Source organism: Papaver somniferum, unplaced genomic scaffold (genome assembly GCF_003573695.1).
Source record: "Papaver somniferum cultivar HN1 unplaced genomic scaffold, ASM357369v1 unplaced-scaffold_29, whole genome shotgun sequence".
In the NCBI taxonomy this organism is placed as follows: Eukaryota; Viridiplantae; Streptophyta; class Magnoliopsida; order Ranunculales; family Papaveraceae; genus Papaver; species Papaver somniferum.
The window spans coordinates 1249965-1275884 of NW_020639929.1; the positions used below are offsets into that span (position 1 = coordinate 1249965).

The 25920-nt window shown below is 37.0% G+C and overlaps 1 protein-coding gene, 1 long non-coding RNA gene and 1 pseudogene across 5 annotated transcripts; 2 read left to right on the forward strand and 1 right to left on the reverse strand.

Annotated features, from left to right (window-relative positions):
* Positions 1 to 925: 925 nt before the first annotated feature.
* On the forward strand, positions 926 to 12042 carry LOC113341315. 3 transcript variants are annotated; one of them, XR_003355881.1, is made up of 5 exons: positions 926 to 1078; positions 1159 to 1220; positions 3348 to 3414; positions 9874 to 9928; positions 11538 to 12042. It is a non-coding gene; the product is annotated as an uncharacterized LOC113341315 (long non-coding RNA). The 3 variants fall into 3 exon arrangements; XR_003355880.1 differs by having other exon boundaries at positions 11572 to 12042; XR_003355879.1 differs by lacking the exon at positions 11538 to 12042 and having other exon boundaries at positions 9874 to 10102.
* A 1783-nt stretch (positions 12043 to 13825) lies between these two features.
* LOC113341402 (casein kinase 1-like protein HD16) lies at positions 13826 to 18104 on the forward strand. 2 transcript variants are annotated; one of them, XM_026586292.1, is made up of 16 exons: positions 13826 to 14460; positions 14589 to 14714; positions 14814 to 14887; positions 14991 to 15060; positions 15172 to 15227; positions 15338 to 15409; positions 15530 to 15624; positions 15712 to 15778; positions 15966 to 16095; positions 16176 to 16394; positions 16532 to 16674; positions 16774 to 16948; positions 17045 to 17135; positions 17217 to 17374; positions 17465 to 17653; positions 17748 to 18104. In XM_026586292.1, exons 1-16 carry the CDS (start codon positions 14056 to 14058, stop codon positions 17805 to 17807), a joined length of 2130 nt encoding a protein of 709 aa, XP_026442077.1. In that variant the 5' UTR covers positions 13826 to 14055; the 3' UTR covers positions 17808 to 18104. The 2 variants fall into 2 exon arrangements, with proteins under 2 accessions (XP_026442077.1, XP_026442078.1); XM_026586293.1 differs by having other exon boundaries at positions 16544 to 16674.
* A 1920-nt stretch (positions 18105 to 20024) lies between these two features.
* Positions 20025 to 25138, reverse strand: LOC113341287 (annotated as a pseudogene).
* Between the last annotated feature and the right edge of the window lie 782 nt (positions 25139 to 25920).

Below are 25920 nucleotides of genomic sequence, written 5' to 3' on the forward strand. Positions count from 1 at the left end.
GTTTTGGAAAAACCTAGTTTAAAGGAGAATCGATTCTAGTTGAAACTAGGATACATGAAATTGTCAGGATTAGGTTTTCCAGTTGCTAGAGTTCTCCCTTATATAGTTTTCAAATCAGGGTTTGATAGCTTTGAAACAAAGCAATCAATATTCACCATTAGATGAAAATCATATTTACGATTCAAGCTAAGTTTTCTTAAAACCAAAGCAATATCTCTCCACCGTTAGATGGTCTTAGCTTGTTACACCCAAGTGAAATATACCTTTATTAGATATGGGTAACCGTACCTAAACGTGTATATTGAGTTTGCTCAATAACAGTTAACCGAAGTTAGCCATATGAACACTTTTGTATTAACCACATTCATCTAACACTTCTAGATCAAATATGATGATCAATCAAACATGAAAGATAATCAAATGAATCTAATTGTGTTACTCATAGAGTTGTTCAATTGTTATGTCTCGTAGAAGTATACAAGACACAATTAAAAAATAATCGGATTTGATTCATGATAGTACAAGAATCAATTCATGAACATTAACCCACGGTTTGCAAAGATTGCATTGTAACGTTCGTAGAAACTTAACTTGGGTTGTGGGCTTGAGCCCAACCTACTTGTGTTGTGGTCGGATTGTGCAATGTGGGTGCACGGATCTTAGTATTATTGTTCCTCACATTTGGAATACGAGGTGGTTGCCTTGAATCCCATGTAGGGTGTTATTAATCACTTGTCCATCCCTTAGTAAGGAAAGAGTTTAATTAGTTTTTTCTATGGAGTGGCTGGGACTAGAGTTGACTGCTTGACAACTAGGTGTTTATGTGTCACAAGAAGAAGTGGACATGGGCATTTTCGTCATCCTGGATTCTGTCTAAAAACAAAAAGATAAAATTTTATGCTCCTCGTCCAATCCGTCTCCCTCTTGTTCTTCACTCTTCATTCCCTGTATTGATGAGAAACAAAGAAGAAATCTTCATTCCCTGTATTGATGAGAAACAAAGAAGAAATCGCTGTTCTTTCCCCAAATTTGAAATACTAACTTAATGGATTGTTGTTTCTATTGAATCTCGTTCGAGGTAGGATTTTCTTCCATTTCTTTCTTCACAAAACAATATTACTTGTAACTGATTTTAGCATGGTTTGATTCAATGTCCAGAAACCTTCATTTAGCTATCCAAAACGTGGTTCTTGGATTCTCTCTGGTTTAATTGCGTCAAGGTAGGGGGTTTTCTCACCCAAATGGATTTAAAATTTAGTTTGTGCAACTTGATTTCTAATCCTTAATTTCCTTTACAAAGCATGTTTGTTGCAAAGTAAGAAATGGGTTTCGGTTGATTCACCTTTCACTTGATTCTTTGAGGGAAACTATTCAAAGTGGTATGGTTGATACTTTTCTTTAACTTGGTTTAAAATTCATGATTTGATGTAGTTTTTTTTTTTTGAATGGGTTTGTAAGATTTACAATACAATCAAATACTTACTTCATACTTGGAGACTAAAGATGGTTTGAACTTATTTAAGTATTGATTTTTGCCAAAACTCAATTCCCAAATCGAGTTTCAAAGATAGCCCATCACATGTTTGTGAAATTAACCTGAAATTTCTGAAAAACGTAATTTAGGTCCTGTTTGATATTGACTTTTGACATATCTATCAAACTCTTTATCATTGCTTATCATTTTTATGCTAAGGAGGGACTCCTCAGATTTGTAAAGATACCAAATTTGCTGAATTCCAACTCCTAATGATTTTTCTACGAATTTTCTAATAGAGACTTTCGAAACTGAAATATTTCTGAAAATGTTTTGTCCTGTTTTTAAGAACTCGTTGACACAGATATGAACCATTACACTTTCTCCTATCATTTGTGTGTTGAAATGGGTTTTCTTATCTTTCCAACAAAACCAAATTTGTCAAATTCCATTACCTAATGATTTTCGTACGAATTTTTGATCGGAGCTTGCCGAAACTGGAATTTTTCTGAAACATGTTCCTGCCCTGTTTGTCGAGACGGTTTTGACATAGATATAAAGCTTATTTCTTTGTGATACCATTTTTATGTTAAAGATTATTTACTCATCTTTCCAACAAAACCAAATTTTCCGAAATCCAACGTCAAATGAATTTTAAACGAATTTCCTATTAGAGACTTGTGAAACTGAAATTTTCTGAACATGGTGGTATTGTCCTATTTTGTCGAGAACTTTATGCACAGATATGTACCTCTTTACTTCTGCTTATCATTTTTATATTAAAGAAGACTCTTTCAGCTTTCCACTGGGACCTGTTTTGCTGATTTCCGTTGTGTAACGAATTATGTGCGAATTTTTGATTATAGACTATCAAAACTGCATTTTCTGAAAGTGTAACTTCTGTCCTGTTTTGTCGATACATTTTGATAAAGATATATACCTTATTACCTTTCCCTATTATTTTTACTTTAAAGAGGATGTTTTCATCTTTCGAACGAGACCAAGTTTACTGAATTCGGTTGTGTAATGAATATTGTACGAATTTTTGATTACGAGTAGTCAAAACTGAAATTTCTGGATTTTACGATCCACGTTGAGCGCTCTTGCTATTTCAAAGTCTTGCAATATTTCCACGATATGAAAATACTATTTACTTGCATGGTTTCGGCTTGTATCACCATACACTTTGACTAGAGATTTATTACACCATTTACAAATAATAGTTCTCAATCTTGTTCTTTGAACTGTACTTCAAACTTAATCACATGTTTGTGGTTCTGGAATCTTGGTGAGTGTGGGTTTGCTACCTATGGCTAATTATAATCGAGCTATTGATTTCCAATAATTTGAGTTTGCTACATTGCAAGAGGATTTTCCCACTTCTCGGATTTACAAGCTTATATTACGCTCTCGAAAATGGGTTTTGGTAAGGGTTTTGAAAATGCTGCCGACTCTTATATATGAGTAAGTTTTCAATTATGGATTTACGAGGTTCTTCAGAACTTGGTTTGTGATGTTTCCATTGTGACAACTGGATTTGGAAACTAGAGAACTCTACTATAGGATCGTCGGGCCTTAATTGGCACCCCATCTACGGATGGAAACCCAAAAGACCCGTTTATTTGATAATGGCGGCTGGTACCGGACTAGTTGGCGCTGGCCTTGTAAATAGTAGAGTAATTCTATCTGAATTTAATTGAATGGAAACTTACAAATGTTTACGATCAAATGCTTTACATTTAATTACGAATTTTACATTCTAGTTTGATGTTTTTAGATGTTGGCATTTTATTTGTATATCTCTTGGCATTCGATTACCATTGTAACCCCTACTGGGTTGTGGCTCACCCCGTTTTGTTTTGTTTTTCCACAGAGTTTGGAGCTAGCTCGATGTGATAGGCTGAGAAAAGCTTACGGCGTGGAGCTATGGACACAATGTGGTAATGTGGTATATATATTGTTGTCCTTATATATATATATTACCATTAATCTTTATATTGAAACAGAATATATTTATAAAACTTCAAAACAGAATATATTAGTCGAAACTAATAAATAGAAATAGTGATTGAAAGATAATTTAGAAAATGATTAATAGAAAATTAAAAGGAATCTTCATAATTAAAAGAAATTTAAAAACATAGATAACGGGTAGAGATACTTACAAAGTAGTCTTTTATTCCTTAATAGATAGCACACCAAACAACTTCAAACTCACACTTAGAACATGAAAACACTCACAAACTATCACTCTCAAAGCAGGAAACACTCAGAAACTTTCACTCTCAAACTTATAGACAATGACTCTTGAGAACTAAAAACTTGCCCTTTCCCTTAACGGGTATTTATATAGGGGAAAGTTTGTAAGAAACAAAAGAGATAAGATTTTCTTTTTTGAGAATCTTATCTATAATTACAACAACCTATAAGTGGTAGACAAGTGGAAGACATATCTAAGGTGGAAATCTTAGATAAGATTTACCTTTTTTCTTTTTTGGAAAATATTAAACCTTTTCACTTTTATTATTTTCCTTGATGAATAGTGGAGTCGATCCTGCTTCCTGTTGATGAAAAGTTGACCAACTTTTTTTTTTTTTTTTTTTGCCGGAAAATAATTATAATTTTCCTATCTTCTTCGAACCATTTAAACCCTAAATCATTCCAAAGCAATCATCACCATTTGCATTTAGGTCTGTATTTTCCGATTTTATCTCTTCTTCCTCAAAGGTTTTTGACGAGGACGGTTGGGAACCCAAATCTTCGTTATCAAGTGCCTCCAAAATCTGCTTCTTAAATTCTTCCTTTGACAAGTTCCCGTGCCTATGCTTTAGTGCGAGTATGTGGGTTGAGAATTCCATCGGCATTGAGGTGGTTGATGCCGATATAATGCAGCACATCTGCAACAAACTGCATGTTAAATGTAGATGGTTGTAGGTGTGCTGCATTATATCTTTCCCACCATTTGATATATAATTGCCTTTCTAAATAAGGGATATAATCCCAATCAGGATCATTATCTTGTGGAATCGAACAATTCCATCTTAGAATCCATGGGATTTCATACAGTATAAAGAACCACTGCATTAATCTTCTTATGTCATAAGATTGGCTATTAGCCTTGATAAACTTATTTAACATATCTACAATATATGCAGGTAAAATCTCCGGGCATGGCCCCCAGATACTTAGCCATGCTCTAAACCAATTTGGTACCTCTTTGATTGTATTGAGTTTAAATCCAATATACCAGGAATGAGAGAATCTCTGAGTTTGATAGCAAAAAATATGTGTCCATGCTTTAATATAATCAGTATAAGAATATGATCTCGGTTTGATATGGGGTTATCATTGAATTTTTTTTAACCCATGAGGGTTCATTCCCCAATCTCGGTATGATAATACCTTAAGAATAACAAGCTTGGAGAACGCAGGAGGACCATTACCATTACTGTTGGCCGTGTTATGTGTTAAAAGGATAGATCATGTCTCTATGAGTATTGTTTCATAAAACTCTCTAGTTTTACCATAATGTGGTAAAATATGCTCTTTTAAGTACATTCTTGCAACTTCTGCAGGATCTCTGTTAGCATGTTCTGTTTCTACCGCTAAAAGCGGTATTGATGTGGACATTATAAATGCCGACTTTTCTTCTGAAGAAGAATATTGTTTTCCCTTATTTGGGTTTCCTTTAATCATAATAGGATTACTTTTGTTCCTTTTATTAGGAGATGGGTAAGAAAATTGAGGAGCCTTTCCCCTAGTTATCTGGCAGTCCATGCTTCCCCTGCAAAAATTCACGAGTCAAGAAATCAGGTAGAGAATTAGTTTCACCTTTTATATATTCAATTTTGAAATCAAACGCTGATAAAATGGCTTGCCATCTTGCAAAAATTTGCCGAGAGGCTAAATTTTTAACATCCTTTACCAATACTTCCTTAGCTGCCTGACAATCCACTCTAATAAGAAATTCTTGGTTTAACAAATCACTTTCAAATTTAGTAACACAATGAATTATTGCCAATATTTCTTTTTTAATGGTTGAGTAATTTTGTTGTGCCGATTTCCATACACCTGAGGTATATCTTACTAATTGTTTTTTATTATGAATCCTTTGTTTAACGATTCCTCCATATCCGACATCTGAAGCATCAGTCTCAACTATTTTGTAGGCTGTTGGATTCGCTATAGTTAGGCATGGCAATTCTTTAGCTTTAGCTTTGATTTTTATAACAGCAGTTGTATGCTCACTGCTCCAATTAGCAGGGTTTTCCCGTAATCTTGCATGTAGAGGTTTGCTATTCTTAGCTAAATCCTTATAAAAATCTGCTATATAATTTAAGCTTCCTAAGAATCTTTGTAATTGTTTTTTATCCTTGATTTCATCAGGAAATTTATCAGCAAAGGATATAGCCCGTTCTATAGGTATTATAGTACCTTTATTAATATTGTGACCAAGGAATCTAACCTGGGTTTGAAATATTTTCATCTTTTTTTGCAGATACCACTAATCCGGCCTGTTTTACTATTTTGAGGAATATTGATAAGTGTTTAAAATGTTGCTCAATTGATTCAGAATATATTAATACATCATCAATGTATACAATTGTAAAAGTTGAATAAGAATTAAATATGTTATTCATAATATGTTGAAATTCTGATGGAGCATTTTTTAAACCAAATGGCATAACATTCCATTCATAATGTCCAAAGGGAACGGTAAATGCAGTTTTATACTTGTCTTTTTCTACGATTTGAATTTGCCAATATCCTGACTTTAAGTCAAATTTTGAAAATATGACAGCATTATGTAATCTATCTAAAACCAAATTTTCAAAATTTGACTTAAAGTCAGGATATTGGCAAATTCAAATCGCAGAAAAAGACAAGTATAAAACTGCATTTACGGTTCCCTTTGGACATTATGAATGGAATGTTGGTTTAAAAAATGCTCCATCAGAATTTCAACATATTATAAATAACATATTTAATTCTTATTCAACTTTTACAATTGTATACATTGTTGATGTATTAATATATTCTGAATCAATTGATCAACATTTTAAACACTTATAAATATTCCTCAAAATAGTAAAACAGGCCGGATTAGTGGTATCTGCAAAAAAGATGAAAATATTTCAAACCCAGGTTAGATTCCTTGGTCACAATATTAATAAAGGTACTATAATACCTATAGAACGGGCTATATCCTTTGCTGATAAATTTCCTGATGAAATCAAGGATAAAAAACAATTACAAAGATTCTTAGGAAGCTTAAATTATATAGCAGATTTTTATAAGGATTTAGCTAAGGATAGCAAACCTCTACATGCAAGATTACGGAAAAACCCTGCTAATTGGAGCAGTGAACATACAACTGCTGTTATAAAAATCAAAGCTAAAGCTAAAGAATTGCCATGCCTAACTATAGCGAATCCAACAGCCTACAAAATAGTTGAGACTGATGCTTCAAATGTCGGATATGGAGGAATCGTTAAACAAAGGATTCATAATAAAAAACAATTAGTAAGATATACCTCAGGTGTATGGAAATCGGCACAACAAAATTACTCAACCATTAAAAAAGAAATATTGGCAATAATTCACTGTGTTACTAAATTTGAAAGTGATTTGTTAAACCAGGAATTTCTTATTAGAGTGGATTGTCAGGCAGCTAAGGAAGTATTGGTAAAGGATGTTAAAAATTTAGCCTCTCGGCAATTTTTTGCAAGATGGCAAGCCATTTTATCAGCGTTTGATTTCAAAATTAAATATATAAAAGGTGAAACTAATTCTCTACCTGATTTCTTGACTCGTGAATTTTAGCAGGGGAAGCATGGACTGCCAGATAACTAGGGGAAAGGCTCCTCAATTTTCTTACCCATCTCCTAATAAAAGGAACAAAAGTAATCCTATTATGATTAAAGGAAACCCAAATAAGGGAAAACAATATTCTTCTTCAGAAGAAAAGTCGGCATTTATAATGTCCACATCAATACCGCTTTTAGCGGTAGAAACAGAACATGCTAACAGAGATCCTGCAGAAGTTGCAAGAATGTACTTAAAAGAGCATATTTTACCACATTATGGTAAAACTAGAGAGTTTTATGAAACAATACTCATAGAGACATGATCTATCCTTTTAACACATAACACGGCCAACAGTAATGGTAATGGTCCTCCTGCGTTCTCCAAGCTTGTTATTCTTAAGGTATTATCATACCGAGATTGGGGAATGAACCCTCATGGGTTAAAAAAAATTCAATGATCACCCCCATATCAAACCGAGATCATATTCTTATACTGATTATATTAAAGCATGGACACATATTTTTTGCTATCAAACTCAGAGATTCTCTCATTCCTGGTATATTGGTTTTAAACTCAATACAATCAAAGAGCTACGAAATTGGTTCAGAGCATGGCTAAGTATCTGGGGGCCATGCCCGGAGATTTTACCTGCATATATTGTAGATATGTTAAATAAGTTTATCAAGGCTAATAGCCAATCTTATGATATAAGAAGATTAATGCAGTGGTTCTTTATACTGTATGAAATCCCATGGATTCTAAGATGGAATTATTCGATTCCACAAGATAATGATCCTGATTGGGATTATATCCCTTATTTAGAAAGGCAATTATATATCAAATGGTGGGAAAGATGTAATGCAGCACATCTACAACCATCTACATTTAACATGCAGTTTGTTGCAGCTCAGTTTATGGTATCGGCATCAACCACCTCAATGCCGATGGAATTCTCAACCCACATACTCGCACTAAAGCATAGGCATGGGGACTTGTCAAAGGAAGAATTTAAGAAGCAGATTTTGGAGACACTTGATAACGAAGATTTGGGTTCTCAACCGTCCTCGTCAAAAACCTTTGAGGAAGAAGAGATAAAATCGGAAAATACAGAAGACCTAAATGCAAATGGTGATGATTGCTTTGGAATGATTTAGGGTTTAAATGGTTCGAAGAAGATAGAAAAATTCTAATTATTTTCCGGCAAAAAGTTGGTCAACTTTTCATCAACAGGAAGCAGGATCGACTCCACTATTCATCAATGACACGTATTTGCTTCAAAATAGTAAAAGTGAAAAGGTTTAATATTTTCCAAAAAAGAGAAAAAAGGTAAATCTTATCTAAGATTTCCACCTTATATATGTCTTCCACTTGTCTACCACTTATAGGTTGTTGTAATTATAGATATGGTCTTTTCTACAGTTTTAATTGCGTAATCACTTCTGAATTGAAAAGATCCTTTCTTATATACTTCATTAACTGGAACTTTAGGAATATTCCAATTTTGTAATTGTTTTTCAATGTCATGCATTATGACCTCTTCTGAATTAAGGGTTATTTTATTTTTCAAACTATTTTTCTTTGAAAACGATCTGACAAAGCTAGCCATAATTAGGGTTTATAAAGCTGTAAACGGTCAACAAGAATCAATGCTCTAATTTTTTAAAGAGGTTTTATTTTACGAGCTCACTGCGACTAATATTTAGCACTTTATCTCCCCTTTTAAATGGCTCTGATACCAAAACATTCCCAGGTTTTATATTATATAAGAAAGATAATTTAAGAAATGACTAATACAAAATTTAAAGAAATGAAATCTTCATAATATCTTCATAATTAAAATAAACTTAAAAAAGAAATGAAATCTTCATAATTAAAATAAACTTAAAACATAGATAACGAGTAGAGATACTTACAAAGTAGTCTTTTATTCCTTTTAGATAACACACCAAACAACTTCAGATTCACACTAAGAACATGAAAACACTCACAAACTATCACTCTCAAAATAGGAAACACTCAGAAACTTTCACTCTCAAACTTATAAACAACGACTCTTGAAAACTAAAAACTTGCTCTTTCCTTTTCCCTTAACGGGTATTTATATAGGAGAAAGTTTGCAAGAAACAAAAGAGATAAGATTTTCTTTTTTGAGAATCCTATCTATAATTACAACAACGTATAAGTGGTAGACAAGTGGAAGACATATCTAAGGTGGAAATATATATATCATGGGCTGTTTTGGGGTATCTTCTTGTGGGAACTGAATAATGTTTTGCTTTGTGTATATCTAAACTATGGTTTGACTTTTAAATGTATGCAGTATTGCATTCTAAAATCTCTTTGTTGCTGAATCTAATTGTATCATTAGGAATCGTGTCACATAGAGCTTCCTACTGTGTGTACTGTGTAATACTAATAAGTTTTCAAATGATATCTACAAGGCTGGCATGGACAGTAATTGATTTTATTTTACTACTGTGTGTTCAACCTTGTTACGAAACATTATTTAAGTGTACTGTATACTCACTACCATATGTTTCATTTTGGATTTTGGAACTGGTTTAATTTAATTTAAGTTTGGATTTATGCAGTGAACTATTACGCGTAGTTAACGTCTGCTACACTGATTTCCCAACATTTTTATGGGTAAGGATGTACACATTTTCTACCATTGTGGGCTCTTTAATTATTTTATTTTGTATAAATATTTTCGCATTTACATACCATTTTAGATTTTCAAGTCACGTAACGAGGGTTTGTCCTTGCCGGACGGGTTGAAATCCAGCCCGTTCGAAGGAAAAATTCACCAGTATGCTACAACATTCCTTAATTTATAAATGTATTTGTTCATGAGTATGAGATCATACTTAACCGATTTTAGAACGACTAAGTTTGCAAATGGGCACGCAAACTTAAGTTCCGGACTTTTGGTCTTGTCCAGCCGTTTGCAAACGGGTATGTGTACTGTTGTCCCGGACCGTAACTCAGGTAGAACCGTTCGCATATTGGTATGCAAACTTGGTTCCCGGACTTTAACAGTTAAAACAGTTTGCATATTGGTATGCATACTGTGTTATATCCAGACAAAGGTTAATTGTTTTAAACTCTCATTTCAATCATTGAAACATCCCTAGAAGACGACAATAACTGTCTTAGACAAACTATTAGATTATCAGTAATTTTCAAGTGATCGAATGATCAATTCGAAACATTCCGAGTCAACACCAAATGACTGTCTGACACAAATCATGTAAGATGTTTCAAGGCAATTTTAACATGATCATCTTTTGACTTATTATTTAGTTTCCAACAAATAAATTGTTTCCAACTAATTAAACTCGTCAAGAATAATGATGAACGTAGTTAAAGAAAAAAGCTTCCAACACATATTTCGAGAGATAGATAAGCGAGATAAACTCGGCTCGAAATATCAAATGTGTATAATATAAAAGTCTATATAGCTATACGATTTAGTCTCATTAGGAGATAAAATAAAATAGACTTCTGAGTGATATATAAGTTTTAGTCTCCACATATCTTTTGTTGATGAAGTTCCTCCAAGCTCTCCTCGGAAGATCTTCGTCTTCAATTGATGAATGTCGTGAAGTCTAAATCTCAACTACACATTCTATCCTAATCCGAGAAGTAGCTATAAGTAAACTAGAAATCAAGACTTATAGTCTTGATCACCTAAACTTGACAAACAAGCTTGAGATAACAACGCTTGCGAGTTCGACCGAGCAGTGCTCTAACAGTTTTCCTTGACACTTCATCCTCTTGTGAAAACCATTGCTTCTCAATGCAAACTTGATTTACATGCTTGGTACCTTGATGATGGGACAATTATTGGTGACACTTTCGAGGTGGCCAAAGCTCTGAGCATCATAGAATTTGATGGCCTGGGTAGAGGTTTACATCTTAATATAAAAAAAACGGAGATCTTTCAGCCTACTGTTGATCCTAGAAGTTGTGATGAAGATGTTTTTCCTCGAGATATTGGCAGACCAACTAATGGTGTTAAACTTTTTGGGGACCTGCGAGTTTGGATTTGAATTTTATTAGTGGCATGGTGCTGAGTATGGTTCACAAGACCATCCAGCTAATGTCCTCCATCAAAAAACTCAAAGACCCTCAGAGGGAGATGTTATTACTTCGCAACTGCACTGGTGTGTCTAGATTATATTTTGCTATGCGTATCACCAACCCTGCAGCTTTACAACAAGCCACTGAATTGTTCGATGATCATTTGTTTCAGTATTTGAGACTTCTTTTCACTGGTGATGGGGCAGGTTTCGGTCCTTTGCAACAGCGAATCGCTACGTTTCCCATCAAAGATGGTGACCTTGGCATTTATACCATTACCGACGCCTGTAGCTATTGTTATCTCGCATCTCAGAGCCAGACGGTTTCGGTACAAAAGGTGATTCCTGCAGAGCTTAAGACCAGGGCTAACACAACAAGTCATGTTATTTCTTTTTTCCAAATGTATAATCTAGGTAGTGGACTCGAGGGGTTCTTCCGAACTTAAGTCCATATTAGCCCTCTCATGGGTCCATCAGTAGCTTCTGACTTTGAGGAGGGGTTTAAGAGTACAATGATCAGAGAAAGGAGATAAAATCCAAAATTCTATAAGTTTTTTTACTTCTTTTTATTTTATATTATTGTGTGAACCCCATTAGCATCAGTAGCTAAATTTATTTTTGATTGAGGATGAATTCCTAGTTCTTGACATGATTTAAGTTCAATTATACCTTGAACTTTTCCACGTGACTACCGATTGTTTTTATTATTGTGAATGTTTATGCTTGAATGATTGGTTGTTTGGATGCACACCAAATTGATTTGTGATTCAATCTAAATCTAGTAGAAATTAGTGGATACCTAATAGTTTCTTGACTCTGTACGCAAGTAGAGAATACAAGACCCTGCACAGTTCAAAACGCCAGCTCACGTATGCACGTGTAGCTCGGGAGGAAATCCTATAACCATAATATCTAAAGTGAACATTGAAAATGAAAGAAATGAATTTTCAAACAGCAAAATCCCTATAAATAGAAAAATCAAAAGTCTGAAGATCACTTAATTTAACTTTTGATTACCGCAAAAATTCCAAGATATTTGTATTTTCCCCGAGTAAAATGTTTCACATCTCTCACTTGATCTCAACTTTACTACACAACAATATTCCAACAAACTCATTTGTCATCTCTCATCACTACACAACATGTTTTTTCTACAATTTAGTTTTTTCCATATAACAATATACAACACAACTAAACACGCAAACAAGTGAGACCCACATTCTTTCAAAAACAACAACAAAAAAAACCCTACAATTTGTATGGTTTTTATACATAAAGTATTAATGAACCGTCCAAATACACTATACCGCAACCAGCTCTCACATACAACTAAATGGTGTATTTCATGACATCCAGTGAAGGACTCGCACTCCCCAAAAAGGTTTACCATCCAATTTTGGGTATTTTGGGGAGGGCGTGTTTTGGAGTGATCTTTCACACAGGTTATTCAGTATCATTATTTTTTTCCAACTCAACTAATTCTTCTAAATCTAACTTATTACATCTGACATAAAAATTATTAAACAATAGGAATCTAGTTATGCACCCAACTACTTAGACACATGATTGTAACTTATTCAAACCAATGTAGTCAATCTCAGCCGTCTCGGCCGAAATCTCGTCGGGATTCTCGATCTCGATCCATGGCCGAGACGAGTCTCATAATTTCGAGGAGACGAGATTTGTCCGATAAACTCGCCGTAACGGTCGAGATTCCTCTGAGATGCGATTGAGATTAGCAAAGACAAGCTTAACATATAAAACTTTAGTAACAAAATTCAAATCCAACTGAAAAATTTGTTTGTTTGTTGCTTTTTCCCTTAACTTTTTAAAAGTCGGAATTGTTTCTTTATATCTATATACAAGCTTAGATAGCATATGTAAAGTATGCAAACTACTTGATATTTATGTATATTATAGGTATAAAATATGAAACTAAAAATTCCAAAATTTCACCAAGAATCTTTCCAAGTTGAATTTGTCTCAGTATCTCGGTCCCGGTCAAAGCAAGAACAAGACCCCAAATAGACTACAATGACACATCTAAGTCAGTTGTATAAGCCGAATCGGACGCCAGAAACATGAAAAAACAAATATAATCCGATCTCTAACAACATGTTTTTTTTTTGCTGACTCGGTGTCTGGATCTGACTCGGCACGAGTCAGATATCAGTCCGTTTGTTTTGAATCAGATCAAACTCAGTGATCTAAGTCAGACCTAACCCCTGATTCAGACCCACTTAAGTCAGCCAATAAAATACTCCTGTCTCATGGGAACAAACCAATGCCTCATATTTTTGAGTCAGATCTGTTAAACATCAAAAGTTCGAGTCAGATCCAAGTAAACAAAGATGCTAATCTCAACGGTGAAAATAAAGTTGACTATCAAAAGTTCGATGTGAGTTGATACATCAGAAACAAGAGGAGCTCCACGTTGATACGTAGTGGAAGAGAAAACACATTTCCTTTTTTTCCAACAGATCCCCAAATTCACTTCTATTCAAAACCCTAATTTCTCTTTTTCCTCACATTTCCTCCCGATCGAGAAATCCAAAAACCTAGATTTCGTTTCCTCAAATTCGATTCTTCTGAGTGAAGAATTTGACTTAGCAAGAGGAGGAAATAAAATTGGATATTTTTTCTGTAATTTTTTTTGAACAAGAGATGAGATTTAATGGATGAAGAAGAACAATGCCAGAGTTAAGGAGTGGAGCTCGTAGAGGTAGACCAGTAAAACCTAAAATCAAACAAGAAGTAGAAGAAGAAAAAGTGATTGTTGAGCCTAGAAGAAGAAGTAGAAGAGCAACAGCAGTTATTACAGCTACAGCGACTGATAAGAAGAATAAACAAGTTGTAATTGATGGTAATGATAATGTTGATGATAACAAGAGTAAGAGATTGATTGTTCAGAAACAAGAAACAGCAGCAGCAGCAGCAGCAGCAGAAGAAGAGTTGAAATTTGTAGAAGAAGAAGAGGATTTGAAGGTTGAGAAACAAGAAGAAGAAGAGAAGATGGATAGTGGTGATGCTTGTAAGAGTAAAAGTGCTGATAAAGGTGTTGATGATGAAGGAAGTACACCTCCCATTCCTGAAAAGGTTAGGGTTTTGATTTTTAATTTTTGGATATTTTTTGGAGTTTTTGTAGCTGTGGATTACATTGTTCAGTGACAATTATTGAAAATTTGTTGTTGATTACTTGTTGGTTTGTTAATTTGTTGGTGTAGGTTACAGTGGGAGGTTCACCAATGTATAAAATTGAGAAAAAGCTAGGTAAAGGAGGATTTGGTCAGGTATATGTTGGTAGAAGGGTTTCAGGTGGAAGTGGGACTTCTGGTCCAACTGCTGTAGAGGTATGTATAGACATTGTTGGTTTTGATTTGATGATGATCAGTGTTATATTGTGTTGATTTTGTTGTTCTGAATTCATTTGGCTTGAATTTGTGTTGCAGGTGGCTTTAAAGTTTGAGCATAGAACTAGTAAGGGATGTAACTATGGACCTCCGTATGAGTGGCAGGTCTACAAGTGAGTTTCGTGTTCCCTTGATTTGAATTTTGTGAATGTAGCTTATTGATGGATGAACATGTAGAATTGTGTGTTTACAATTTTTTTTGTTTGTTTTGCGCAGCACACTTGGTGGTAGTCATGGGGTGCCGAGAGTTCATTACAAGGGAAAGCAAGGGGATTTTTATATCATGGTATGTTCTGGTTGGTTTGTGCTAACAAGGGAGGCTGTTTCAGCACTTCAGTGTATATACATGCGTGCATTTTGTACATGATTATGTGACAACACTCCCTTTTTTTTACAGGTTATGGATATGTTAGGTCCAAGTTTGTGGGATGTCTGGAATAACAACTCCCATACGTAAGTTTCTCTTAGAAATAAATTGTAAATATGTTTGTGAGGTTTGCTTAGTAGTTAGTCGTTTGACATGAGATTCTTATATCCAATTTTGTTGGTGCCACTGTTCACAGAATGTCCATTGAAATGGTTGCATGTATTGCCATCGAAGCAATCTCTATACTGGAGAAGATGCACTCAAGAGGGTCAGGCCATTTCCTTAAAGTTTTATTTGTATTTTTGGGAATCTGTAGTAGTTTCAGTTTAGCCAGCGATGAAGTTGTGTATCCCTCTGCAGAATAATTATGATTTTTACAACTATGCAGGTACGTGCATGGGGATGTAAAGCCAGAGAACTTTTTGCTTGGAACCCCAGGGACGCATGAAGAAAAGAAACTGTTCCTAGTTGATCTTGGATTAGGTACATTGGATTCTCTATATCTGTCTCAATTTGCAACAATATCTAGGACCTTTAGTATCTGACTCTCTCAAATTTTACTGCTATCAGCTACTAGGTGGCGAGATACTTCAACTGGTCAGCATGTGGAGTATGATCAGCGACCGGATATATTCAGGTGCATGGCCATATAAAGCTTATTTGTTTCTTTTGCCTGATAATGCTCATTTTGAGCTTATGTTGCATCTTGGAACTTTGAACTGGAACTTTTCAAAGTTCAATTTGTGACGTATTTTGATATGGCCAATCAGATTTCTTCTGAAAACTTCTCCTGTTATGGCATGCTAATTTTTTTGTTGATACAGGGGAACAGTACGTTATGCTAGTGCTCATGCTCATTTAGGAAGAACTGGAAGCAGAAGAGACGACTTAGAGTCTCTTGCTTATACACTTGTTTTTCTTCTACGTGGTCGTCTTCCTTGGCAAGGATACCAGGCAAGGCATTTCCATATTTTTCTATACTCATGTAATTTCCCGTTTGTATCTTTTCACTCATCTAGAAGCGTCTGTTGCAGGGAGATAATAAAGGATTTCTCGTCTGCAAGAAAAAGATGGCTACATCTCCAGATTCACTTTGTTGCTTCTGTCCACAGCCATTTCGACAGTTTGTTGAATATGTTGTCAACCTGAAATTCGATGAGGAACCTAACTATCCAAAATATATTTCCCTCTTTGATGGGATTGTTGGGCCGAATCCAGATATCAGGCCAATTAACACGGATGGGGCACAAAAGGTAGTCATTTGATACTACTGCTCTATTGCTTTCACTCCAGTCGTTTTCCTTTTCTTTTCTTGCTTTCTATGTCGACTATTATGGATTCCAATTTGGGTATCATGATATTGTCTAATGTGTAATTATTTTCTGTAAAGCTGATATTCCAGGTTGGTCATAAGAGAGGCCGATTCACTATGGAAGAAGAGGATGACGAGCAACCAAAGAAGAAGGTACGGCTGGGGATGCCTGCAAATCAATGGATGAGTGTCTACAATGCTCGCCGACCTATGAAGCAAAGGTATACTACACAGGATAGATTCACACATACTCTACGCTGTTATTCCAATTCTTCACATGACATGAAATGAAATGATCATCTTGTATTTTCTTCTTTTAGGTATCACTATAATGTCGCTGATGTGAGGCTTTCTCAGCACATTGACAAAGGAAATGAAGATGGACTGTATATCAGTTCTGTAGCTTCTTCTTCAAACCTTTGGGCATTGATTATGGACGCTGGTACTGGTTTCAGTTCCCAAGTATACGAGCTCTCTCCCCATTTTCTTCACAAAGTGAGTTCTTTCTATTCCATATTTCAGAGCTTAGGTAAATTTCTCCTTTTTAGTGTCGAAGGCGACATTCTAACCCTTTCTCTGGGTCTTCTTAAGGAATGGATAATGGAACAGTGGGATCTGACCTATTACATCAGTGCTATAGCAGGGGCAAGTAATGGTAGCTCGTTAGTTGTAATGTCTAAAGGTAAACGCATGCTAATTATATGATTTTTAAGATTCTTATGTCCCGGGCCTTTTTAACTTTCGTGAGCTTGTTTGGATCCAGGTACACAGTATACACAGCAGTCTTACAAGGTTAGTGATGCATTTCCTTTCAAGTGGATAAACAAAAAGTGGAAGGAGGGATTTTATGTTACATCCATGGCCACTGCTGGAAGTAGATGGGCTGTTGTTATGTCACGTAATGCAGGATTTTCTGACCAGGTTTGACCGCACTTGCTAAGTCATATTGTTCGTGTTTGAGGGGTGCAGTACATTTGATAACTAATGACAATATCTATTTCGTAATTTCAGGTGGTTGAACTTGATTTTCTATATCCAAGTGAAGGCATTCATCGTAGGTGGGATAATGGTTACCGAATCACATCGACTGCAGCTACTTGTGATCAGGCTGCTTTTGTTCTTAGTGTGCCAAGAAAGAAGCTTCCAGATGAAACTCAGGAGACACTCAGAACGTCGTCTTTCCCTAGCACACATGTTAAGGTGTGAATTTCTTTCTGTTTTCCACTATCCCTCACTGTTATTTCAACTTTAGTTGTGGCCATTAGCTAAATTTGGTTCTTGTTGACTTTTACAGGAGAAATGGGCGAAGAATTTGTACCTGGCATCTGTTTGTTACGGCCGAACTGTTTCATGAGCAAGCTTGTTTTTGTTGGGACGCTTCCTGGCAATGTGTTGGTGATACTTCACTCAGATGGGAGGGCTCATTTAGGGAAGCCTGCCAAACTGCTCATTATCGGATCTGAGCTGAAGAAATTTTGGATTGTGCGATGCTTTCTTAATCGCCATCTATTGTATTGAACATGTTTGCCCACGGAATAATGTATACATGATTACGATACAATTGTGGAACACTGAGTTCTACAATTCAAATAGAAAATTTCCTCCAAGCAAGTCATTAGTTGCCTTAGGTATTAACATCTTATTACAAAGTATTTTACTGCAGAACCTCGTAATAGGCACAACACCATGAAACTCGGTAAATATATTAGATGAAAATCCTATTTGTGCTCAATCTTTTCTCCTCTCCTACATCACTGCCAGGTTTCTGAGAACTTCAAAAACTCAGATCCAAAGGCATGTGTGAAAACTGGGGATTCAAAGCTGAAACATTTGCTATAAATGTGATCCTACAACTTTAGAGAAAAAGATGTATATATGCTGGAAGCCTGGAACGAGCAATCATCCGTGTGTACCTTATAAGGGACTGAAACCCTATGCAAAGCAAGAGTTGCAATAGATACCAAAATTTCTCAACTTTTTCATGCTAGCTTCTCTCTTATAAGCAAAAGCTCAGAGTATCATCACAAATTTGTTAGCTAATATATGAATCCTAGATTTTGAAACTGTAAAGCAAATACAATCAAACAAATGTCAGCCTCCTCAAATATTTTGACTGCAAAGATCCTTTTAGTTGCACCAGAAAAAAAGACTCAAAACTACATTAAAAACAGTAAAAAGTTGAACAAAACTGAGCACAGTTTCACCAGATTTAGCAGTAACTGTCACCAGACACAGTTGAGTCCGAGCTTTGCACATTACCATGATGATTCTAAAAGCAAAAGAAGGGTACCGAAAGCAAATATATTAGACACAGTTGAGTCCGAGCTTCGGCATCGACACTATATATCGAAAAGTAAAAGAAGGGTACCAAAATAGAAGGCATTGTGCTAAGCTATTTATATAACAATAATCATTATAATCTAGTGGGCCACATACAATGGTTTTGCCCCCCACTGAAATGTCACATGAACTCAAGGTCATAGAATGTAAAAACATCAAGGAAAAAGGAAAAAAAAAAGCTTCCTGCACCCTTAGGTTCATGGCTTGAAAGCTATTCTGCCAGATAACTATATGGTCCGGGAACAAAAGCAATCCCTTCCTGTCACTCTCGCCTGAGTTACTTCGGTTATTACATTCCTGCAAGATAGAATACATAGATTTAATAAATAGGTTTTGTCCTGAAAAGTTTTTTTTTCAGCAAAAATGAAAAAAAAAGGTTTGCTATAACTCTAATAATAATAGTACCTCTCACTCGCAAAAATTGGCCTCAGAGATAAGAGCAGAGACCTATAACCCAATAATAATTTGTTGCAAAATGACCTTATCCTGCTTATAGATCACACATTTCCTACTCGTTTATAATATGAGGCCATGATGTAGGGCATAGCAGCGGTTGCAGAGGTCACAAACAGACACGGGTGCAGAGGTCACATATGAGGTCACATATGAGGCCATGATGTTCCTGCATCAACACAATTGAAAGTTAAATTAGATAGACACGGGTGCTTTAGATTGCCAACAAAATTCATAATGAGTCCCCTAAACTAAAGGCTTAAACTGATTTGAGGAAATCAATGTGCCAATAAACCAGATAAATATAACCAGCAATGTGTACATCCTTAAATTGTATGTAGTTCCAAACCATCCGTCAGATTTCACATAAATTCAGTTCCGAAAACAGATTCCAGTGCCAGTGTGTTTCTCATAAATTCAGTTCCGATTCTTCTGTGTTTAACTCTCAAGTGCAACGTATAGAAGCTGGATCTGGCAGCTTCTGGTCCAGTTGTGCATCACTTCCAAATCATACGTCCGATAGGAAGTGAAATGATTATAGCACTAGTGGTCAAGGATTTGCACCTGAGTTATGTAAAACACAAACTGGGAAAACTGGTTCCCACTAAAACATGTACAAATTGATGCAACTCCTCTACTTGCTAGCTAAACAGCATTAGTGAATATGTTTTGACATGTTTCGATAAGAATTACTATCTTCAATGTAAAACTAGAACAGTTTATCTTAAGTAAAACGTTAAATAAATATTATGTTTTTCTACATAATCACTAACCTTCCTTACGAGCACCACTCCCTTGCATTTTGAAACATCCGCAGTCATGGACTAGGGTCTTTCTTGTCTAGATTCCAGTGCTTTGGATACCATGGAAACTGCCACATCAGGAAACAACGCTCAGGATGAGGCATCATGGCCAAATGTCTTCCATCTTTAGAACATATTGCTGCCACTCCTAGTGGAGACCCATTGGGATTGAAAGGGTACACCTCAGTTATCCCCCCACTATCATCACAATATCTTAGCGGCGCCAAATTGGAGTTAAGGATGTGATCCTGAATTCCAGTGTCAGGGAAATAAGCTCTTCCCTCACCATGTGCAGCCCACACGCCCAACGTACTACCCTCCATCCCTTTGAACATTATTGAAGGTGAATCCCCAATTGTAACATTTGTGAAACGACATTCAAATCGTCCTGACTCATTGTGGATGAACCTAGGCTGTGATGGATCCCCACCAACACCAAGGACTCCGCCAACTTGGGCTCCTTGTATCCATCCCAACAGTGCCATGAGTTGGCATCCATTGCACACTCCGAGGCTGAAGGTGTCGAACCTGTTGTAGAACTCTTGGAATTGGGCTAGGAGAGGCTCATTAAACCGTATGGATGCTGACCAACCCTTCGCCGAGTCCAACACATCTGCATAACTAAAACCTCCCACAAACACAATTCCTCGGAACCCATCAAGAGAGATGGCTCCCCTTAGAAGGTCCGACATAGTGATATCCCACGGTTCAAAGCCAGAAGCATACAATGCTGCAGACATTTCTCTATCCCCATTGCTCCCCTCCTCTCTGATAACAGCTACCTTTGGTTTACAAGTCGGTGCCAACAATTCTTTTTTTGTAAATGTTGGAGTGAAAGATAAAGACCAAGAAGGCTCCTGCCTGCTTTTCAATCCACTTTTTTCCATCTGTACACATGATGCCAACCTTTGGAATCCCTCAAGCTGAAAACTAGTTTCCTCCCACATATCTCTTAGATGAGATGTTTCCTGCTCTAGTTGAGGTACCCCATCAACCGATAAACGTATCGTGGGTAATGAAGTTACTTGCCCAAGGATTTCAGCAGAAATATGCGCTCCTTGAAGCCTGCTCTTAACTGTATCCAAGTCTTCCTTGCTAACCTCAAGGACAAGACCAAGCTATTCCGCAAAGAGGGTTTCGAAGAGGCTCTTTCCCCGTGAGATCAAGTCCATACACAACCCACAATTTCCAGCGAATGCCATCTCAAGAATGCACACAAGGAGACCACCATCGCTAATATCATGACCTGAAGATATCAACCTGTCTGTAAGCAGCTCCTGTACAGTCTCAAAGACTCTTTTAAGGTAAGAGACATCATCAATATCAGGGCAGTCATCTCCAACCTGATTGTATACCTGCGCAAAAGCGGACCCACCTAACCGTCGCTTCCCTTTTCCTAAATCAATGAGTAGCAGGACACCGTCATCTCCAAGTTTCAAATCTGGGGTCACTGTCAATGTTATGTCTGGGCAAGTGGCATATACACTGATGACAAGGTTTCCAGGAGCCTTCACGACCTCGTCAGAAGCATGTGCAGTCATGGACAGACTGTCCTTACCCCCGTCAATTGCTATACCAAGCTCAATCATTGCTTCTGACAGAGCATTAGCAGCATCGTACATTGCCGCTCCTTCCCCATCAAGCTTGGCAGCATACATCCAATTCCCACTGGCCTTTACATCAGAAAGAGAAGTAATCTTGGCCCAAACAAGGTTTGTAAGTGCTTCCCCAACTGCTAACCTAGCCATAGCAGTTGGATCTAGCAAACCTTTTATTGGTTGCTCCCCGATAGCACACGCACCACCAGTATGCTCAGTATAGGACTGAGCGATGACTGCAACATCAGCAAGAGTGAGCTGCAGAGGCCCCACTGTCTGCTGCTGCGCTACCAGACCTGTTACACACCTATCAACCTTTGTGGTCAAGAAACGCTTCGAACATACGGAAGGTAGCCGCAATACCCTCTCCAGGGAATCCATCAGTGTCGTCCCTGGTGGAATCTTAAGTGGCTCTGCTGCAGGAACAACGTTAGTGAACTCGAAGCATTTCTGAGGCATGTCCCCAAGAACCTTCTCTAACTCGAGATCCACTGAAGGAGGGGGAGGAGGAAGTCCACGTGATCGGCAATTCTCTGTAGCCAAGCTGTCTACTAATGTTACTCGTCCTTCACCACTAATGGTTCCAAGAACAGCCATAGATACCCTTTCCCTCTCACAAACTGACTGTAGCAGATCCCGGCTTTCAGGCTTCACCAGTATTGCATCTTGTTCTTGATACTCAGCACCCCATATCTCTAACACTGACATTGTATGATCACCAACTACAATTGCCCGGATATCAATTTCAGCACCCTTTGGATAGATAATTTCTTTAACAACATTGCAGTTTCCCCCAGCACCCTGGTCATGTATACTTATGATTGGGTTACCTTCCCCCATCTCAATGCAGGCCCGAACAACACGATACAATTTCTGTGCCATTTCCGCATCCCCTCGCTGTACAGCATTAAAATCCAGGTTTGCATCATTTTGCCCACTAACCATGCTAGAAGCTGCACCACCACCCATTCCAATCCGATAAGCTGGCCCTCCAATCTTTACAACAAGCATTCCAATGTCAGCTTCTCCTTTGGTTATGTGGTTGTGATCGATCTGTCCAATACCCGCACTAAATATGATTGGCTTCAACCATTCCCTCCTTTCTCCATTTGGAAGTCTCATCCCAAAAGTTCTCGTGTATCCTTGAATCAAAGGCTCACCGAATTTGTTGCCGTAATCTGATGCACCATTGCTTGCCTCAACGAGAATCTGCAGAGGAGACGCCAAGTTTGCTGGGTACGTGAATGCTGGATTCTCCCATGGAGAACATGAACCATCAATCTGAAGGATACCGACACAGCAACCAGCAGTGGAAGCCACAACATACGAACCCCTTCCTGTTGCATGGGTATCCCTTATCCTACCTCCGGCCCCTGTCTCAGCCCCAGAAAAGGTGCTACAGCACATGGGAAATTGTGTGTCTCCGCAGTAAACAAGATATCAAGGTCACGAGGACTTGGAGCCAAAGGAGATGTCAAACCAGGTTGAGACGGCCACAGCTGGTTCACCAAAAAACCCCTAATTGCGCTGGAGTTGTCCTTGAACCCGATTACAGAGTTGTTGGGGTTTGCTTTCAAAGTGCTCTTCACAATCTGAAAGAGTGTACTACTCATAGGTTTCCCATCTATAACAAGCTTTCCATTGAAAAACCAATGTCTACTATGCTCACTATTAGATTGCGCTATATCAAAGAGTTCAACAGTTGTTGGATTTCGTCCGATGTCTTCTCTGAAAAGCCTAGTGTAATACTGTAAATCTTGCTCATCAAATGCTAAACCCATTTTCTCATTGATCTCCTCCAATGATTTCCTCCCTCTCCCCATGACATCAATGTGTTCAACTTCCTCTGGAACTGCACTTGTCCTGAATGACAACAGCTTCTGAGGATAAACACACTCAGTCATGCGATCATGAACCATTGCAGCAAACTCATTAACTTGGTATTCCTCTAACCCCTTACTTCCTGAACCAAGAATCAGAATATACCGTCTTGACCTCTCCAAGCGGGTAATCTCTGTTAACCCACATGCTTTACAAATAGATACAGCATTAGCACTCCATGCTGTTGTAAAAGAAAGACGTGGTCCAACCTCAATAACAGAAGAAACACCTCTCTGATTCTCAGTCTCAAGAAAACTCTCAGTCCCCAAATTGTCAGGCTCATATGTCTCTCCCAGAAGCCATTTGAGCACTTCAAGCTTTTCATCCGAGAGTTCCGAATTGATCCCGATATTGAAACACTGCTCAGTCTTCAAACATACAATCTCCCTAGAAACCTTTGTCTGAACTTTCTTAAGGAGTTCGGCATTTGCGCTTTCTTGAATCAACGGAATCCGAAAAAAATGTAGAACTTTCTCATTATCACTATCAATATGTACAGAATCCTCACCAGAACAACTACTCACATCTCCTAAAACCACAGCTGCTTTAGGTTTCACAGGATACACAGTCCTCGATATCGACGTAAGACCATGTCCTCCGTTTGCCATTCTTAATGAAAGGCTTTGTCTTTGCAGAGAACCCCAAAGTAGCCTGCATCTCTGCTTCTTATGATAATTTCTTTGCAGAAACAGGCTTTGTCTCTGCGAACCCTGCAAAAGAAAATCCCTTGCCTTCAGCTGACAATCATAAATCATCAATTGCCACACCCCAAAACCAAAATCGGAACAACATTATTCAACTTACCTGCAAGAACTCTCCCACCGCCTTCCCTGCAGCAGCCATGGCCACTCACCTACTCCAATTGCACAAGACCACACCAACATATACCATCAGTGAATTAAAAATTGCAGCAATACATATGATAATTGGACATATATGACAGTGAATTGATAAACTATTTAATACCAAATACGAAATGTTTATGGAGCTTTTAGGCTTAGTTTATTTCCTAAACATTCGATAAATTTGACAGTTCATATCAATTGAACTATTTGTAAAATAAACTTACCGGAATTGGATGTAGGAGTCGGAATTAACTAACCGGGATTTTTCTAAAAAAAATCCCTAGATCAATCATCTATATTAAACTAACCCCAATGGCACATATGAAGAAAAAGTTCCAGAAAAACCCACAAAGCTGATTTTATTCATCAAATTCAAGCTGAGCCCATTTCTCAAAAATCAATTTTATCTCTGAAAAACACTCAGTTAATCAGAAACTACAGAGATAACAATGAGAAAGAATTTACCTCGAGGAACTGAAGCACAAGAAACCAGAATCAACCCTGGATTGGAGCTTTCAGAGATTGAGAGAGTGAAGAATTGAGGCTGGGTTTAGGGGCTTCACTTCTTTCTGGCGTCTGAGTTGTTCGGCCCCTGAATTTCTGGAACCAAAAGAGAGAAATTAGGTTTTTGAGAGTATTAAAACGGCTACTTTTGAGTAAATGATGTCTACCGCATTCACAGTTGATAAGGGGTTGGGAAAAATAATTCATTTGTAGCTCCAGACTCCGGTACTCAGGTGGGAGAGTATAAAGTTTCTCTTTTATTTTTATTTTCTTTTTCAAGGCAAGGACAGAGGGATTTTTATTAGGTGATTTTTTTGTTTAATTGTTATTTTATTATATCCTATCTCGTGGAATCACTAACATTCCGTTTGGCACACATTTTTTCTTGTATCTGCATTCAATCACAGGTAGTCCTATTACACTGCATTCAATTAGACGTATTAGAAGTGATGGTGTTTGGCACGTTACAGAAATTAATCCTACAATTACTCTCATTCTAAGTGGCATTTTAGGGAATTTTCAATTTGAAGTACTTTGGATCTTTATTTTGAGCATGAACTAATAACATAAATGTGTCATGTATGTGTTTGTATGGGTGAAAGTGTGTGAGCAATATAATTGTGAGTGTGCGTGGCACGTGAAAAGTGTAGGGGAGGCATCGTGTCTGTAGAGTCGAGTACATATACTCTCCGGGACTCTCTGTAACTATTATATTTCTTTCAATCAATTTGATTCAAACCGTTGCAATATAAACATCAGGAATTCCTATGTTACTATGGTATCAGAGCGAGGTTGTCAACATCAATGTCCTACTGAATTTAAGGAGAAATTCTCTCCACTACCGGTGGAACAAAATTAGGTCTAAAACTCAGTTTTAGGGTTTGAGCTCTTGGTTATTTCAATTTCCTGGTTGGTGTTTGGATTGAAATCTCTTACCTCATCAACTAAAATTTGAGTCTCTGCTGGTAATCTCCAATTTCATCTATATATTACTTTAGATTTGATCTCATATGTTCAATTTCTACATCACTAGCTCAACAATA